Source organism: Rhinopithecus roxellana, chromosome 17 (assembly GCF_007565055.1).
Source record: "Rhinopithecus roxellana isolate Shanxi Qingling chromosome 17, ASM756505v1, whole genome shotgun sequence".
NCBI lineage: Eukaryota > Metazoa > Chordata > Mammalia > Primates > Cercopithecidae > Rhinopithecus > Rhinopithecus roxellana.
In genome coordinates, this window is record NC_044565.1 from 86,677,314 (window position 1) to 86,697,500 (window position 20,187).

Here is a 20,187-nt window from a genome sequence, read left to right on the forward strand (position 1 = left end):
TTTTAGTAGAGACGGGGTTTCACCGTGTTAGCCAGGATGGTCTCGATCTCCTGACCTCGTGATCCGCCCGTCTCGGCCTCCCAAAGTGCTGGGATTATAGGCTTGAGCCACCGCGCCCGGCCGAGTCGTCATGTATCTTAAAGACAAAGGCACATACCTTCTTCGAGTCAGACAATACAATCAGGTTCCAGCATCCCATTGGAAGGATATCCAGTAGTCTCTTTTGCTCATTTCAAAGTCTTAAGTTTTTCCTTACAATATTGAACTCATCTATAAAGTGTTAATAGTGGGTCTCTGGGTCATAAGTGATTGTTGTGAGATTTGACTTTATATTAACATTTATAAGCCTTCTTGGTAGGTGCTTAATAAATGGTAGCTGCCGCTTTGGTGTTCAGTTGACTTTGCCTTGCACCGGCAGGAGATAGAGGTCAGGAAGTTGCTTAGGCACTGAACTCCATATTAGTTCCTAACTGTTAGTACCCTGGCCTCGTTTTGCTCTTTGTGGTCTAGTAGACTCAGCTGAGCTTTTAAGCTGTCTTTGGTCTGTTTGTAGGTACCTTTGTTTCTTAAGGTGGTAGGCTCGGTATTGTGTTTTTTTGTTTTTTGTTTTTTATTTTTTTTTTTTGAGACGGAGTCTCGCTCTGCCGTCCAGGCTGGAGTGCTGTGGCCAGATCTCAGCTCACTGCAAGCTCCGCCTCCCGGGTTCACGCCATTCTCCTGCCTCAGCCTCCTGAGTAGCTGGGACTACAGGCGCCCGGCACCTCGCCCGGCTAATTTTTTTGTATTTTTTAGTAGAGACGGGGTTTCACCGTGTTAGCCAGGATGGTCTCGATCTCCTGACCTCGTGATCCGCCCGTCTCAGCCTCCCAAAGTGCTGGGATTACAGGCTTGAGCCACCGCGCCCGGCCGGCTCGGTATTGTGATGTCTGCTTGTACTTTGTACTCAGGAAGTGCTCTGCTCTATTACAATCCTTCTATTGCAGATGAAGACTATTTTTCATGTTCTTAACTAAGCCTTTGCCCTCTTCCCGTTTTCTCTGAGGCAGGCTCATGCAAAATGAGCACCCTGTGGTGTCACCTAGGCAGATGCTGACATACTTTATTATTTTGAGGTTACTTCAGGCCCTCCCTTTATCTGCTGACTTTGGGAGAGCTCTAGATGGTGGGCCTGATGTGTCTTGTGGTGCTACCAACTTGAAGGTGCCTGTGGAAGACACTGAAGCCAGCCTTAGCTTTCCTCCTTTACCCAGGCTCCAGGCTCTATTTTTTTTTTTTTTAAGTGTTTTTCTAATTACCTCCCTGGGGTTGGCCAGGAATCTTTTTCTTTTCTTTCTTCTTCTTTCTTTCTTTTTTTTTTTAAAACACACTGTTGCTGGCTTGAAATGTTGGGAATCTTTAAGTGTTTATATGCAGGCCATTTCTGTGAGGGTGACGCAAGTTGCTATTCAGTTGCAAGTAATTGCACCAATTATTTGGTAGAATGGAGGGAGGAAGTGGTGGTGTTGACAGTGTCAGAAACGAAGGGAGGAGGGCCTTGTTGAACATTTGTCCACCATGCGTTGGTTAAAGTACAGCATTGAGGTTCAGTGTTTATGTTCCTATAAAATAGGCACGGTACCTGTCTTGCACCTGTGTTGGTGAATTGTTGTTCATAATAATTTTATAGCTTTAGGAAGTGGGCTGACAAAGGAGTAAAATATGGTATTAATAAGTTTTGTTTCTTCTTTCCCCCTTTTTGGCAGAATAACCAAGTGCTGGGAATTGGAAGTGGTTCTACAATTGTCCACGCTGTGCAGCGAATAGGTATGCTCTCTCACTGTCTCCTGGATGCTTTGTGGGTGATGATGGGGTAGGGAGGTAGAGGAGAGGGAGGAAGTGGTTTACAGGTTTGGCATTGCCCTTTTGGCTTCAGCAGTACAGAGCTGGAGAGAGGGACTACCCGAGGTCAGTTGAGTGTTTCTGCTCTTTTGTGGAGAGAGTGAATCTTGGGCCTCTTCATCCAACTTTTAAGGATGTCCTTGCCTTTGTTTACTCAGCTGGACGGGAGGAGCTGACTTAGCTCGAGGTCCCAATATAATTTTAATCATGTCAGTGGTATTCTACCATTGAGTTCTTTGCATGATCCCAGACTTCCTCAGGCAGTTAATTGAGGCCACAGTGGGTTTGCCCTGTCCATGACCCTGGGGTGGATGTGGGGCTCCTGCCATTGATGGCTGGTTCCTGCAGGTGCTTATTTTACACTGATTAGGGTGTCTCTATGCTTAGAAAAGGCTCAGGAATTATCAGCCCCTGTGGCTGCTCAACAGGTTTTACTGCCCTGCTCTTTGTTTGTAAGAACAAAGCCCAGAGGAGAGGCCTGCCTGAATGCCGAATTCTTCTAGGTGCCAAGGGGCAGAGCCCAGGAGGGAAAGTCCAGGAACACTTTGTTATGAAGGAGTGGTTGTAGTGCTGGTGTGATGACTTCTGGAAGGCTTCTCATTGGCCAAATAGGAGCTTTTGTGTTATATACCTTTCAATCTTAACCAAGTATCTGGAGAATACTTTCAGGGCACAGGAGTTACTATGGATTTTGTAATAGTGGCACCCAAACCTCCCAAGATGCACTCAGTGATTAAAAAGACTTGAAATTTTAATAAGAGGTTTTTCCTGAAGTCTTTTTTTTTTTTAATCAAACTTTCCTGAAAGGTACAAATTCAAATTGAAAAAATAAATCTCCTTTAGCCACTCTCTGGGGCCTACAAATAAGTATCTTTTTTACTAAAATGCAAAAGTAAAGTTCTGGCTTTTTCCTAGAAGAGGCAATATAGGGGAGTTAAGACTGTGTGGCTAGACGGCCTGGGATCATGTCCCAGCTGTGCCCCTTATTAGCGGTATAACTACCAAATTACATTACCTCTCTGAACCTCAGTTGCCTTATCTGCAAAATGGGGAAAATAATTTAACCTTTTGGGTTGTTAGAATTAAGAGTTCATATATACAAAGTTCTTAGAATGTTGTCAGGCACGTAACAATAGCAAACACTGACTCTGCTTTCTGTGGTCAGTGCTTACCTCTCCAGGCTTTCTTGTGTCGCTATCTTCTGGTGTGTGAAGTACAGTCACCAGCTTTCCCACCAAGGAGGGGGACACAGGGTGAAAGGCAGCTATCCCTGGGAAATAGATCTTCCCTTGTCTGTTGGATTTGAGCAAACACATATGACAAGAAAAATAAAGTAAGGAGAGTGAAAAACTGCCAATATGGCTTTTGTTTCCACAGCTGAAAGGGTGAAGCAAGAGAATCTGAACCTCGTCTGTATTCCCACTTCCTTCCAGGTATGTCCTGCTTTCCATCTGCATTGTGACAGCTTCTGCTGTATCTTCTGGTTCCCCGAGGTTGTGGACACATGGCCTTGTCTTGTACCTCAAGGTTGTTCTAGGTCAGAGAGTCCAGGAATAGGAGAGTTTATTGATCAAGTATTTCTTCTTGGAATTGTAGTTTTAGGTGCATTTGTTTATTTACTAGGAGAATGTTTCAGTGCATGTTGAGTTTAGGTACTATGGAGTATACAGGGATGGCCAGGTAGTCCCTCTCCTCAAGGAATATTATTCCTGTTTATAGGTGAAAATCAGGCTAGGCCAGGTGTGGTGGCTCATGCCTGTAATCCCAAGTACTTTGGGAGGCCAAGGTAGGCAGATCCCTTGAGCCCAGGAGTTCAAGACCAGCCTGGGCAATATGGTGAAAGCCTGCCTCTACAAAAAATACAAAAATTATCTGGGTGTGGTGACTTGTACCTGTAGTTCCAACTAGGTGGGAGGCTGAGGCGGGAGGATCTCCCTTGAGCCCAGGGAGGTCCAGGCTGCAGTGAGGTGTGATTGTGCCAGTGCACTCCAGCCTTGGCGACAGAGTGAGACCCTGTCTCAAGAAGAAAAAAAAGAATCAGGCTAAAAGGAATTAAGCAATGTGTTAGTAATACAAGTGCATCATAAATTAGTAGGAGCTGATGGAGGAAAGCAGTGGAGCCAGTTAAATATAGGGAGAGATAAGGAAAGAGCAGGTTTTGGGAAGTAGAAGGGAAGACAGTTGCTCAGATGGAGCCAACTCTTATCCCTCATCTGGCCATTGCAGGGAGGAATATGTGTATAATCTCGCGTTGGATTTGTCAAGGTGATACTATGCACTGGGGTAGGAGGTGAGATTTATGAGTGACTGATGCTTCCGGACTTTATGGACTTAGGCTTGGACAGCTGGGTTTCTTAGGAAACCCTCCCAATCCTAGAGGCACAGAATGCTGGCAGCCTGCAGCCAGCTTTGGTGAAAGGAGAGAGGTTAAGGTTCCTTCTAAACCAGACTGGCCTCAGCTTAATGGTAGGGAGCAAGGCAGAGATTCCAGGTAGACAGGTTAGGGAGTTGGATAGTGCATACTGTTGGAGCTTCCTTGATGTTAAATCTCTTGGAGACCTTAAACAAGGTGAATGGCCACCCAGGGGACTGAAGGCAATACCTTAAGTGTTTTATATTGCATTTTTTTTTTTTTAATTCTGCTGTCTTGAGGAGACACTTTTAAAGCCTCAGTGGCTTGTGGTGGATTTTTTTAGTCTTTTGGAAAGCTAATTATCTAATTTTTCCAACTGACTTGATCATCAAGTACTTTTATTTCTTAGTTAATAAATTACATTGGTGTTTATTTTTAAAGTTATATATGCACGTGCATGGAAGAAACAAATAATTCAAGTCTTTTTATTTAAAAGAGATAAAAGCACACTCCCCTCACCTTCCCTGAGATGACCACTACCTAGAAAGCACACTCTTCTCACCTCCCCACCCCTCACCTCCACTATTTCTTGCTCTTTACATGGACATACTTTTAGCTCTTTTAGGTGATTGGATATTTGCTCCAGTATTTTGAAACTACATGCTTTTCTTGATCTTTTTAAATTTTTCTCAACTAGGTTGACCCAAAAGGTTAAAATAACAGCCACTATGGATTTAAGTCAAAGTTAATTTTATTCTGAGCCAAGTTTGAGGACTATAGACCAGGGACACAGACTCAGAGCAAACTGGGAGCATGTCTCTTTCTGTTGTAATTCAGTAGGTCAGAATTAGAGGAAAGAGTATGTTGGATAAAACAGACAATAGAATACCACCCTTACATACATTCTGTGGCCGTAGTTCAAATTGATGAGCTAACATAGTTTTGGCTGGAGTTTTATTCTTTTGGTAACATTTTTGCAGTATTTATAGTATTTGTAACATAGGAATATTAGAAAGACATTTTCCTGTCTTCTGAGCCCTCCAAACTGTTCCAACCTCTGCCTGTTACCCAGTTGCAAAGTCACTTCCATATTTTCAGGTATCTTCTCAGCAGCACCCCACTCTGCTGGTACCAATTTATTAGTCCATTTTCACAATGCTGATAAATACATACATGAGACTGGGCAATTTACGAAAGAAAGAGGTTCAATTGGACTTTTCATGTGACTGAGGAAGCCTCACAATCATGGTGGAAGGCAGGGAGGGGCAAGTCCCATTCTACATGGATGGCAGCAGGTAGAGAGAGAATGAGGAAGATCCAAGAGCAGAAACCCCTGATAAAACCATCAGATCTCATGAGACTTAGTACCACGAGAGCAGTATGGAGGAAACAGCCCTCATGATTTAATTATCTCCCACCACGCCCCTCCCACAACACATGGGAATTATGGGAGTGTAATTTGAGATGAGATTTGGGTGGGGACACAGAGCCAAACCATGTCACCTGTATACCATATATTATTTTGAGCAGGGTACAGAAATTAAGGGTCATCTCTCTCACCACTCCTGTTCAACATAGTATTGGAAGCTCTGGCCAGGGCCATCAGACAAGAGAAAGAAAGGGTATTCACACAGGAAGAGAGGAAGTCAAACTGTCTCTGTTTGTAGATGACATGATTCTGTATCTAGAAAACCCCATCGTCTCAGCCAAAAAGCTCCTTAAGCTGATGAGCAACTTTAGCAAAGTCTCAGGATACAAAATCAGTGTGCAAAAATCATAAGCATTCCTGTACACCAACAATAGACAAATAGCCAAATCATGAATGAACTCTCATTCACAGTTGCTATGAAGAGAATAAAATACCTAGGAATACAGCTAACAAGGGAAGTGAAGACCTCTTCAAGGAGGACTACAAACCACTGCTCAAGGAAATGAGGGGACACAAGTGGCAAAACGTTGCATGCTCATGGATAGGAAGAATCAGTATCATGAAAATGGCCATACTGCCCAAAGTAATTTATAAATTCAATGCTATTTCCCATTAAACTACCAATGACATTCTTCACAAAATTAGAAAAAACTACTCTAAAATTCATATGGAACCAAAAAAGAACCTGTATAGCCAAGACAATTCTAACCAAAAAGAACAAAGCTGGAGGCATCATGCTACTGGACTTCAAACTATAGTAATCAAATCAATAACCGAAACAGCATGGTACTGGTACAACAGACACATAGACCAATGGAACAGAATAGAGATCTCAGAAATAAGACTGCACATCTACAACCATCTGATCTTTGGCAAACCTGACAAAAGCAAGGGGGAACAAATTCCCTATTTCATAAATGGTGCCAGGAGAACTGGCTAACCATATGCAGAAATTGAAACTGTACCTTTTCCTTACACCTTATATGAAAATTAACTCAAGATGACTTAAATATAAAACCCTAGAAAATGAAAAACACTATAAAAACCCTAGAAGAAAATACCATTCAGGACATAGGCACTGGCAAACATTTCATGACAACATCAAAAGCAATTGCAACAAAAGCCAATATTGACAAATGGGATCTAATTAAACTAAAGAGCTTGTGCACAGCAAAAGAAACTATCATCAGAGTGAACAGACAGCCTACAGAATGGGAGAAGATTTTTGCAATCTATTCATCTGACAAAGTTCTAATATCTAGAATCTACAAGGAACTTAAACAAATTTATAAGAAAAAAACTGAACAATCCCATTTAAAAATGGGCAAAGGACATGAACAGACACTTCTCAAAAGAATGCATTTATGTGGCCAGCAAACATGAAAAAAAGCTCAACATCACTAATCATTAGAGACATGCAAATCAAAAGCACAATGAGATACCATCTCATGCTGGTCAGAATGGTGATTATTAATAAGTCAAGAAATGACAGATGCTGATGAGGCTGTGGAGGCGGGAATGCTTTTATGTTGTTGGTGGGAATGTAAATTAGTTCAACCACTGTGGAAGATGGTGTGGCGATTCCTCAGAGACCTAGAGCCAGAAATATCATTTGAATCAGCAATTCCATTACTGAGTATATACCCAAAATAATATAAATCATTCTGTTCTAAAGATACATGCACATGTATGTTCATTGCAGCACTATTCATAATATCAAAGACATAGAATCAACCCAAATGCTGCCAATGATAGACTGGATAAAGAAAATATGGTACCTGTACACCATAGAATACTATGTAGCCATAAAAAGGAATGAGATCATGTCCTCTGCAGGGACATGGGTAGAGCTGGAAGCCAGTATCCTCAGCAAACTAACATAGGAACAGAAAACCAAACACCACATGTTCTCACTTATAAGTTGGAGCTGAACAGTGAGAACACATGGACGCAGGGAGGGGAACAACACATACTGGGGCCTGTGTGGGGAGTGCAGCAGGAGGGAGAGCATCAGGATAAATAGCGAATGCATGCAGGGCTTAATACCTAGGTTATGGATTGATAGATGCAGCAGACCACCATGGCACACATTTACCTATGGAAAAAACCTGCACATCCTGCACATGTATCCTGGAACTTTAAATTAAATTTAAAAATAAAGAAATTAAGGGTCATATTTATATGATTTCAGGATTCCAAACATTTTGGGGACAGCACAAACTTCCTGAATTTGTTTACAGTGTAGAACTGAAACTGGACTCTTAAGTACTATTATTTAATATGGCCTATCAGCTCCCCATTGGGAAAATATGAGTATTATTTTTTAAAAATCTCTATTCCTACTAACACTATGTTATACGTCTATTATCCATGCAGGGTGCTAGTGCTGTAAGAGTACAGTGAATTAAGCTACATACCCTTGGTAGTAATTTTCCAGGAAGAAGAGGGTTCATAATGTTTGTGCATAAATGTACACCTTGTGTTTCTGCATCCAAAATGGTAGGGCACATTTTAGAGGCCACTTCAGTTTCCATTTGGATTAGCATGGTCAGTAAACCTTGTTGAGTTTGGACGCATGCTGTTTTCCATCACTGGGTTTTGGCATGGCCCCTTGTTAGTTGAGTAGTTGATTTACCTACTTAACAATAGTATCATTATCTTTTTGTGTAGCTTCCCAACCCATACCTTCCTTCTGAAAGAATATTTATTTTAATCTATTTAGACTGGTAAGTATTGACTTTTCTTGTGATTTTTTGTTGTTGTTGTTGTCGTTGTTAAATACATTTTTAGCTTGTCCTAATATCTCAAGTCCTGCCTTTATTGCACGTAAGGTTCTTTTTGCCTTAGTTGGCTAGTGCTGTTTTATCCACTAAACATGTTGTTGCCATTGAGCATTTATAATGGAAATGCAACGTGAGTACCAGTTACAAACCCAATAATGTTGGGTGCTCCAAGTTAAAGTGTGAGGAGCAGTAGTTACCCCTAGATATAGTTTAGTTTGAGTATACTGTAAGGCTTCTCACATTCTCCCTGCTAACATTCCCAAGTATCCTCTGGTGGTACCCTTGTCCACCAAGTAGCTCTTACTATTTGATTTCCAGCTTCATTAGAATGTTGTATAGACCAGTCACAAAAACAAGGTCCCTGACTCCTAGGACAAGAGATACTATGGCAAGGCACATAAACTGCAGCTAAATGTCTTCCGTCATATCCAGGAGTTTGTATAGTAAGTGATCATCTGTATTCACAGTAACATAGTGATCTATTTGTAAAGTGTTAAAAATTGCCAGACCAGCCATGGAATTGGGAAGAACTTCCTGGATATCTTTCCCTAAATGGGGGCCTCTTGATAGTTTATTACGCCTGAAAACTGGTGCCATGGGCCATGGGAACATTGGACTGATTCTAAGAAGTTGATGTCAGGGTTCCAGTATCTTCTTGATTTTGAAAAAATGTTTGTCCTACTTTCACGTCAGTTAAACAATTTCCCAGTAAGAGGAATGGGGATCAAACAAATGAGGGGGTGTTAGTAGAAATTCAGTCATCATGCAGGAAAATACAAAAACAAAAGGTATATGCAGAAGAAATTCATTGTGAGTTCAGACCTGGCCTGGTAATTTGGGCAATGTTATATAGTCAGGTCTTGTCTGCTTCCCATCCTCAGAGGTGTCAGGAATCTTAGAGATCTTTAATTGGAGATCTCCAGTGGACTTATAAGTTCATTTAGTTGTTGGAGCTTTCTTTAAATGAGAAATGTGGATTCAGGAGTCAGCCTTCAAGTTTTGCTGCACAGCAATTAGTTAACAATACCTGGCCAGGCGCGGTGGCTCAAGCCTGTAATCCCAGCACTTTGGGAGGCCGAGACGGGTGGATCACAAGGTCAGGAGATCGAGACCATCCTGGCTAACATGGTGAAACCCCGTCTCTACTAAAAATACAAAAAACTAGCCGGGCGAGGTGGTGGCGCCTGTAGTCCCAGCTACTCGGGAGGCTGAGGCAGGAGAATGGCGTGAACCCGGGAGGCAGAGCTTGCAGTGAGCTGAGATCTGGCCACTGCATTCCAGCCTGGGTGACAGAGCAAGACTCCATCTCAAAAAAAAAAAAAAAAAAAAACAATACCTGATAGAGTCCTTTCCAGTGAGGTTCAAGTGAGTCTTTTAGTTGATGTCATTTCCAATAAAAAAAGGTCCTTTGGCTAGACATGATGGTATGTAAGGTCTTTGTCTTCCAGGAGTACACTGTAAAAATAATCTTTTATTAATTTCTTTTGGAGAAGGAAGTTTAGTTAAGCCTTGACAATAACTGAGTATAGCACCTTTCAATAAAGTTGGTTCATATAAATTATTATCCTGTTTCATAGGTTGACTTGTAATTATCTCGTAATTGATGTTATCCAAGAGAAGTTGCTCTTGGGTTAAGCAAAATCAGTGGAAGAGCCTTTGGCCCAGTATGGAAAGCTTTTGTTAATTTTGCCAGCTGGATGTTTATTATTCCATTTATTTGTTCCACCAATCTAGAAGACTAAGGATGGTATACACAATGAAAATGTTGGAAAATGGGCCAGATTTTACAAACTGAGTGGACTATCTTTCTAGTAAAATGAATTCTTCTCTCGCTATGTAATTTGGAAGGAATTCCCCAAGAGGGAATTATCTGCTTCAACGATGTTTTCCTCCTGTGTGTGCCATGACTTCTGCAAGGAAATGGTTCAACTCAGTGAGAGAACATACAAATCATAACCAGGACCTATTTATAATCCTGGGCTGGAGGTAACTGGATAAAATCCACTTGCCAGATATCAAAAGGTCTGGTGGGCAAAGGAAAATGCCCTTGATATCCATGAAGAGGCTGTCCTGGATTATGTTTAGGACAAACTGCACATTTAGCATAAGACTTATGAGTGATTGTAGGTGACTATTTCCAGTAATACTGTTGTTTCTTAGGCAGTCATTTTCTGAGGTCCCTAGTGAGTGAGCTGACAGAAATGTTGTAATACAGGAAATTGAAATAAATTCCAAAGACAAAACAAGTCTGTTGTTGAGTCCATACTATAATTTGCAAGTGGGGGAAAGGTGTGTCTCCTTTGTTGGCCATATGTGCTTTTCCTTCTCTGAACTCTTTTCTTGAGCCACTTGGAGTTCCTTTTCAGTGGAGCTCATTAAAAAAAAAAAAAAACACCTGTATAGTTTCATCTGATATTAGTGTTAGAGCAGCCTTTGGCTGCTGCATCAACAAAATACTTTTTCTCGGAAGGGCTGAATTTGGAGTGTCCAAGAATCTTAATAATAGCTTCTTTTTTTTTTTTTTTTCTGGGAATTCCTTAGTAGGGGTCTCTAAGTTCTGCCTCGTGCTGGGGGTCTAAACTACTGAAGGGTCTCCCTTTGGGTCAGGATTTTCTCTAAAAGGTGCTATCAAAACTTCTGTGGGTGGAGGAGGGAATAAGGAACATCTGATCTGGGCAAAGTAGTTCTTTTTTTTTTTTGAGACAGGGTTTTGCTCTGTCACCCAGGCTGGAGTATAGTGGCATGATCATAGCTCACTGCAGTCTTGGCCTCCTGGGCTCAAGCGATCCTCCTGCCTCAGCCTCCTGAGTGACTGGAACTACAGGCACATGCCACCATGCCCAGCTTTTAAAAAATTTTTTGTAGAGACGATGTCTCACTATGTTGTGCAGGCTGGTCTCGAACTCCTGGGCTCAAGTGATCCACCCACCTCAGCCTCCCAAAGTGCTGAGATTACAGGTGTGAGCCACTGTGCCCGGCCAAGGCAGTTCTGAAAGCAAAGAATAAGAGGGCTGAAGGAGCAGGTGGAGGGGAGGAGGTGAGACAGTGGGAACGTGAGACAATTTTCTCAGTCAAGGAATAGTTTCCAAGATCTTGCGGTTCACCTCCTGTATGGAAGCAATTTTATCATTACTTCTTTTAGAAGCATTTAAAAACCATTGTAGTAACTATCCCATTCTTTGTGTTTAATTTTTAAGCACAACTTTCCAGTTGTGCACGTAAATAATTCAATTTGGGGGTCTTGAATGAGCCCCATTTTGGCCAAGTTAAGCTAATTTAATTTTCAGTGATGTTGGTTCAATGAGTCAAAAAATTTATAAGATGAGGTGCCATAATTTTTAGTCACAAGCCTAGCTGGTATCTTGGAACATGGTAACTCTCCTTCAGTAGCTTCAACTTCAGATGTCTTGTTTTAAATGTCTCTCCTCCCTTCTCTCTTGTCTGCACCAGATTAGGAATGTGTTCAGGGTAAAAAATGTGTTACTTGGCCGGGCGCCGTGGCTCAAGCCTGTAATCCCAGCACTTTGGGAGGCCGAGACGGGTGGATCACGAGGTCAGGAGATCGAGACCATCCTGGCTAACACGGTGAAACCCCGTCTCTACTAAAAAATACAAAAAACTAGCCGGGCAAGGTGGCGGGCGCCTGTAGTCCCAGCTACTCGGAGGCTGAGGCAGGAGAATGGCGGGAACCCGGGAGGCGGAGCTTGCAGTGAGCTGAGAACCAGCCACTGCACTCCAGCCTGGGCGACAGAGCGAGACTCCGTCTCAAAAAAAAAAAAAAAAAGTGTTGCTTATGAGCTTCACTCCTCAGGCTCTTACCCCTGTGTTGGTCTGCTCTCTTAATGTGTTTCAGGAGAAACTCGCCTGCTGTAGCAGTGAGGTGCCCTGAATGCTAGGTGACCAGCCTATTATGAGAGTTCCCTGGAAGAGCTATTACAAATTAAGTGTTTTTCTGTTGATTGTGAAGCCCTTTGGAACCACTGCATGTCATGAGGAATCTCCTCTGACCCTTCCACGGGATTGTTTGTCACCTAAAAATACCTGAGATTCCGGCTGGTGGGTGCAAGTATCCTTTATATTCGGAGCAATTTTATCTCTATTGCTCTTATATAGAATGTAAAGGATTGGTGCAAACAAAGGAGCTTTTGAAAAGAAAAACACTCAGCTAGTCAAAGAAACCACCGCAAGGTGGTCAAGCAATAGCTTGGTTTGATACGTTTTAGGGAAACATAAGACATCAATCAGTATGTGTAACATGTGCTTTGGTTCAGTCTGGAAAGGTGGGGCAACTTGAAGCTCGAGGGCAGAGTTGGGGTTTCCAGGTCATAGCTGCATTCAAAGATTTTCTGACTGGCAATTGGTTGAAATAATTAGTATCTAAAGACCTGGAATCAATAGAAGGGAATGTTTGGGTGAAGATAATGGGTTATGGAGACCAAGGTTCTTTCTTATGCAGATGAAGCTTTTAGGTAGCAGGTGTCAGAATAGATTGTAAATGTTTCGTATCAGACTTAAAAAGTGCCAGACTCTTAATTAATTCTCCCCTGCATCAAGGAAAAGACCTGGAAAGGGAAGGGAATTCTTTACAGAATGTAGATTTTTTTCCCCTACAGGAGACAGCTTTACTGGGCTATTTCAAAATATGTCAAAGAAATACATTTTAGGGTAAAATACAGTTTCTTTCAGGACCTGCTGTCATGTGATTCTATACTAGAATCAGACTGGAATTTGGTGTCTTATTGCTACAAATAGTTTGTTTTGTTCATCTTAAGATCTGTTTTAGCTGGGAGTGGTGAGGTGTGAGGATTGTTTGAGCTCAGTTTGAGACCACCCTGGGCAACATAGTGAGACCCTATTTCTAAAAAAAGATTAAGAATAAAAATCTGTTTTAATGTTAATCGTTGTCAGTTGTGCCTGAATTCCAAAGGGAAGATGGTATAATGAGGCATATCTGACTCCCCTTTCCCATCATGATCTGAACTTGATTTTCAGGTTTTCTTTGGAACTCCCCTGACTGAGAGTAAGGGTCTATCAAGTCGGTTGGGAGGCATAGAATTTTGTTTTTGGTTTACAATGTATATAGGGTAAAAAGTTACCCAGTGTGCAGGTGTCTCAGGATCTGGAGAGAAATGATTGATTCTCTCCTGCATTTATGCTTCATCTGATAGACAAGAAGGTTACAGTCAGCGAATGTTAGTGAAATGTTTGACAAATTCCAGCCTTGCAAGTGAGAGTTCATCTTTAATTTATAGGCCTGGTTTCTTTTACCTGTGTGTTCAACCTGCAGCCATCTTGAGCTGCTTTTAAAATTCTTTCAGATTTTCTTTTTCTGACAACTTTAGGTAATTGTAATTCTGAACGGATAAATGGAAGATGAACATTTGCTTATTCTTTACCTTGCTCTCACAGTTCATCCTCCCTCTCCTCTCCTAATTGTCCCAGTACAGTTACATTTTAGTTAGATTTTACTTGTTTTTTTACAGAATTGTAACTACAGGAACCACACAGTGTTTTATGTATGATTACTTTTCCTTGCCTGCCCAATATTTTATTTTCCCCAAAGTGGTGAAATCTGTTTTATCCAGCACAGTAGGCATTCCACTCCATCAATTTCATCTGCTTTGTGAAGGCTTTCTGTGTCATCCAGGATGGTCAACTGCAAGCTGCTCTACTTGGCTGCACTCTTGGGGTCTCTCTTCACAGTCAGGAGATTTCCTTCTCTTTTGTCTTGTTTTGGATTGCCCTTGCTGCTGCTGCTGCCACTGCTGCTGCTTTTTTTTTTTTTTTTTTTTTTTTTTTTGAGACAGAATCTCACTCTGTCGTCAGGCTGAAGTGCAGTGGTGCAATTTCGGCTCACTGCAACCTCCACCTCCCGGGTTTCAAGTGATTCTCTGCCTCAGCCTCCCAAGTAGCTGGGACTACAAGTGCCCGCCACCACGCCCAGCTAATATTTTTAGTAGAGACGGGGTTTCACCATGTTGGCCAGGATAGTCTCGATCTCCTGACCTCATGATCCACCCGCCTCGGCCTCCCAAAGTGCTGGGATTACAGGCGTGAGCCACCGTGCCCAGCCCTTCTTTCTTCTTTCTTCTTCTTCCTTCTTCTCCCTTCTTCCTTCTTCTTCCTCCTTCTTCCTTCTTCTTCCCCCTTCTCCCTTCTTCTTCTTTCTTGTTCTTTCTTCTTCTTTCTTCTTTGTTCTTTCTTTTTTTTTAAGATGGTGTCTTGCTCTTGTCACTCAGGCTGGAGTGCAATGGTGTGATCTCAGCTCACTGCAACCTCCGCCTCCCGGGTTCAAGCGATTCTCCTGCCTTAGCCTCCTGAGTAGCTGGGAGTACAGGTGCCCGCCACAATGCCCAGCTGATTTTTTTGTATTTTTAGTAGAGATGAGGTTTCACTATGTTGGCCATGACATTTTGGATGTCTGAATATATATATATATATATATTTTTTTTTTTTTTTTCAAGCTACGAGTAGGACTTTTTTTTTTTTTTTTTTCCCGAGACAGTGTCTTCTCACTGTCACCCATGCTGGAGTGCAGTGGTGCAGTCTCGGTTCGCTGCAGCCTTGACCCCTTGGCCTCTAGCCATCCTCCCACCTCAGCCTCCTGAGTAGCTGGAATACAAATGTGTGCCTCCACACCTGGCTAAGAAAATATCTTTATGCGACTTTTCCTCAGTCAATCATTTGACTCTGTAGAACACTATGTTAAATACTTTCTTAGGAATTTTGTAGGCATTTCTCTGTTGTCTTCTGGTTTTAAATTTGCTGTTGAGGAGGTAGATACACTTCTGATTTGTGATCCTTTGTGAGAAATCTGTTTTTAATTCTCAGAGAACTCACGTAACCTTTTGTTATCATGTTTTTCTCCAGCATTCTGAAAACACCATGATGTGTGTCTTGGTGTGGATCTATTTTCGTCCAGTGTGCTGGGCACTTGCTGGGACAGCTCATCATCTCTGCAGTTTTGGGAATATTTTCCCTATTATTTATTTCATTTTTCTTCCCTCTGTTTTTTTCTGGTTCATCTTTCTGGGACCTTCTTGTGACTTTGGTGTTTATGGACAGTCTTATTTTGTCCCTTTGCTTCACTTTTAGCTTTGTCTTTTTCTGACACTTTTACTGAGCTTTCTTTGTTCTCATGTGTTCAGTTTTTAACTGCTTTTTTGTGTTTTCTGAAAATTTTTCTTAGTAGGATCTTGTTTTTGTTTTATGGTTCATTTTTTTTTTCTTCAATTTCTTCTTTGAGGATGTTAATGATTTTTGTTTAAGGGACTTCTTCTTGTGCAAGTTTCCTTAGTTGTTTTTTCCAGTTCATGGGAGGTACACTTCACAGTAAAATTGACTCCTTTTAAATATAATTTTTAGTTTTGACAAGCACAGTCATTCATGTAACAACCAACACAATGAAAATATTGTTGGATTGTTTGGTCTTTTGTTCCCTATCTGCTCATTTCTTGTTTTTGTTTTGGTTTTTTTGTTTTTTTGTTTTTTTGTTTTTTTTTTAGACGGAGTCTCATTCTGACGTCCAGGATGGAGTGCAGTGGTGCGATCTGGGCTCACTGCAACCTCCACCTCCTGGATTCAAGTGATTCTCTTGTCTCAGCCTCCAAGTAGATGGGAATACAGGCACCTGCCACCATACCTGGCTAATTTTTTTGTATTTTTAGTAGAGACAGGGTTTCACCATGTTGGCCAGGCTGGTCCCAAACTCCTGGCCTCAACTGATCTGCCCGCCTTGGCCTCCCAAAGTGCTGGGATTACAGGTGTGAGCCACTGTACCTGGCCCCTGTCTGCTCCTTTGAAGAGTGCTGGGCTACCCGATTGTCAGCCAGCTCTCAGGATGAGGATTGTCTGTCAGGTCATTACCTTGGGGAACTCCTGATGTCAGATCATTTGTCTTTCCTCTGGCTGGTCAGATGTCCTAGAGAAGGCTGCCCCATTTCTTTCTGGGAGGGGTATGCATGGCTACCCATGGCCTGGGAGTCAAGTAGGTAAAGAGGACTAGAAGATGTCTGTCAGTATTCTGGAAGTAAACTTGCTTTTAATTCTCTTGTTTTCAATATAATACCTGTGGTAGATGAGAGAAAGTGCCTACAACATTTTGCAGCATCTCCTGAACCTAGGCATGAACATGTGATGTGTTTGTCAGCCACTAAGTTCTGGGATAGCTGCTGTGCAGCAGTAGCTTACCAATAGGGTACCCTTGTCCTCAAATGTGCTTGACCACCCAGTCCTAAGACCAACGTTTGACCTTCTCTAGAGAATCAGCATGCTGTTTTGGGAGTACAGAGGGAGGACTAGAGGTATAACAAGTTTTAAATTAGCCTTTCAACCAGTCTTCTCTTTTTTTCACTCCTACTGTAACCACAATAGGTTCGTCACTTAATGCACACAGCAGATCAATACACAGAGATACTGGGTTGTAGCAGAGAAAGATTTAACCATAGGGCCACCAATCAAGGAGACAAGAGGAATCCTCAAATCCATCTCCCTGAGTAGTTGGGGGCTGGGGATTTTAAGGGTTTTGGAATAGGTTGAAGTGTGGAGATGATTGGAAAGAGTGCAGGTTGAAGTCAAGGGACAGGAGATGAAGAAACCGTATTCTCATGCTGATTTTGTTCCTCTTAGGGAGGAAGAGGAGCTTCAAACTGGTTGATATCAACTATTCAGCTGGAATTCAGGATCTGAAAAAATCATAAGCAGTTCTTAAAAGCCTTATGATTCTAATTAATGTCAGAGATCCCATCTATAAGAACACTGGGGGATGCAATTAATTCTTAAAAGTCCATGACTCTAATGTCAGAAATTCTATCTATAGGAACAGTGAAGATACAAGTGATCAGTATGTAGAGCTACATGACTTTTGGTTACAAGGAAGTGGGCCAAAGTGCAGCCTGATTAATGCTTAATTATAACTGTATTTCTGTTCAGAATTCATGTTAACTCTGTGAGGTTGGCTTCACATCCTGAAGTTGAAAATATCACTGCTTCCTGAAACTTTTGGGAGGTTCTGTGGTATTTTAGTTACTTCTTAGCTTTCTTTAGTACTGGCCTAGGTTTTTTGTTTCTTATTCATGCATTTACCATTGTCCATCAGTGTTCCTTCCAGCTTTTAAAATTTGTTGCTGTTTTCTCCTCTTTGGTGAGGTTTATGCCTTTAAGAAAAAAATCCTTTATTGTCGTTTCAGAGAGGTTTTGAGAAGGAGCTGTGAAAGAAAAATAAATCTCGGGCCCCCAAATCACTAAGCCAAGGGAAAAGTCAGGCTGGGAACTATGTCAGGCAAACCTGCCTCCCGTTTTCTTTCTAAATAAGATAGCTACAAAGTTAAAAAGGTACATACCTCCCTCAAAATTTGCCTACAAGGAGATTCCTTGTGGACAAAAGACAGAACTCAAAGTCATCCCTCTAAGACTCACCTGAGACAAATCCGTATCTGATTGCTTCCTCTACCCTATTGTTTATGTAAAAATGTAGATATTGAGCTACACTAAATTGTGTATTCAGTGGATAGCGGCTAGAGAACTCAAAAGAATGCAGTCTTTTGTCTGTTATCTACTTGTGACGCAGAAGACCCCTTCACCACCTCAAGTTGTCCTGCCTTATCAGACTGAACCTAGGTACATCTGATACATATTGATTGATGTCTCATGTCTCCCTAAAATGTATAAAAGCAAGCTGTACCCTGACCACCTTGAGGTACATGTCAGGACCTCCTGAATTTCTGTCACAGGCACATCCTTAACCTTGGCAAAATAAACTTTCTAAATTGATAACGACCTGTCTCAGATACCTTTTGGTTTACAGAGCTGAGCTAAATGCAGGTGTTCAAACTGCCATCTTTACCTGGAAGTTTGATCCTGTGTTTTTAAGACAGCACTCCTCACCTAACTGTGTTTTATGGTGACAATTGATAACAGTGTATCCAGACTGGAAAGTGCTGGCCCATTCCAGTTAATTGGGTAGAGGAGTCATTGAGAATTCACAGGGCCTTTTAAAATTCACTTGTTCAGGTTACTTTTTGTCCCACTCAAACATAAACTTATTTTTGTGTTAAGTTTAGCCAGATACAGTCTCCGGAAATGGTTGAAAGGAAGTCAGAATGTTTTGTGGGGGCCAAGAGAAAACTTCCCCTTTGCCCTCTGAAGATTCACTGAAAATTACTGACAAAAGGCATACAAATGTGTTTGATCATTGTTTTAATGTGGCACAAGTGCCTTCAGCATGAAGATCCAACGATCAGAGGAAACTCTTCATTTTTGTGCTTAGGTTCATCAAAGTATGGACAGCCGTATAGAGATACGATTGGACAAAAAGGATATGATTTAATGCTAGTAGATACCAGCTGAGTTGAGAAACCCAGCAAGACCCTCGGTTTAGATCCTTCCCGATCTCTGCAGCACTCCTTCCTTCTTGGTATGGGGCAGGACCGTCTTTGGAATGGGGGTCTTATGACCTACAGTCATACAAAAATAGGTGAGATAATTTCTTTATGTCCAGTTTTGGCATAGAAGGATGAGGGAGGGAGGAGGTTAGAGTAATATTGTTAAATTTTGTGAACCCCCAAAATGTGAGCTAAGTCTCAGATAATTAGTTTATATTGCCAAAGTTTAGGACATATGCCTGTGACACACTTCCGGAGGTCCTGATGACATGTGCCCAAGGTGGTCAGAGCACAGTTTGGTTTTATACATTTTAGGGAGACATGAGCCATCAGTCAACATATGCAAGATGAACATTGGTTTGGTCTGGAAAGGCGGGACAACTCGAAGCAAAGGCGGGAAGACTTGAAGTAGGGAGGGAGCTTCCAGGTCATAGGTAGGTAAGAGACAAATGGTTGCATTCTTTTGAGTTTCTGATTAGCCTTTCCAAAAGAGGCAATCACATATGCATTTATCTCAGTGAGCAGAAGGGTGACTGAATAGAATGAGAGGCAGGTTTGCCCTAAGCAGTTCCCAGCTTGAGTGACTTTGGGGCCCCAGATTTATTTTCCTTTCACATTTCCCCACTTTCTTTTAAAAAATCTTTTGGAGAAAGCATTTTAGAAGAAAATGAGTCTCTGGTTTCAGGTTTCTTCTGATCTCTCTTGGCTGGGATTATTTATTCCTAGACAGGTAGGTCCTGAGTTTTTAGGAAAGTTCATTTTTAGCAGGTCGTGAAGTCTCAAGTCCTATGAAGAGAAAATGGCGGGGGGAAGGCAGAAAAGCAACGACAAACAAAAGAACAATCCTGGAAAACTGATGTAGGCCACATTGCTCTAAAGTCCATACATTAGTAGACAGGTATGAAAGTGGCTTATGTATGTAAATGGTTGCTGTTATTTTCTTCTAAAGTTTAAGTTGTCTAGCTTCAATTTGCAGGGCTTTGTGAAAGCACAGCTCAGTTTTCAGTGACTCCAAATTTGGAACAGTGGGGAAAAAAGAAGGGGGAAAAAAAAAAGCCTGAAGACATTATTTTGTAGGGTTGTAGCCAAGAAAAATTAGAATTTGGTTCAAGTTGTAGAAAATAGTAAAATTGAAAAAACGTAGGCAAGACTGGAATGTAACAACAGGTGTGCTGTAGTTTTTGAAACAATTTTTCTCTAGTTTCCCATTTTTACTAAAGACAAATCATGGTAGGACTGATTTGCATTATTTTACTTGGCCTTATTATTTGTATACAGTGCAGCAAGAATGATAATTACTTTTTTTACATAGGCTTTTAAATTGGCTTTAATGGAACTTTGTTCCATAGAAGGAATCTCAGG

The 20,187-nt window shown here is 41.6% G+C and overlaps 1 protein-coding gene across 2 annotated transcripts in view; it reads left to right on the forward strand.

Moving 5' to 3' along the window:
- Positions 1-20,187, forward strand: part of LOC104669317 (ribose-5-phosphate isomerase) — a 56,043-nt gene that overhangs the window by 5,669 nt on the left and 30,187 nt on the right. For both annotated transcript variants that reach the window (XM_030920592.1, XM_030920590.1), the window contains exons 2-3: positions 1,743-1,803; positions 3,256-3,311. In XM_030920592.1, the coding sequence (XP_030776452.1) occupies positions 1,743-1,803; positions 3,256-3,311 (117 nt within the window). The remainder of the gene's footprint in view (positions 1-1,742; positions 1,804-3,255; positions 3,312-20,187) is intronic.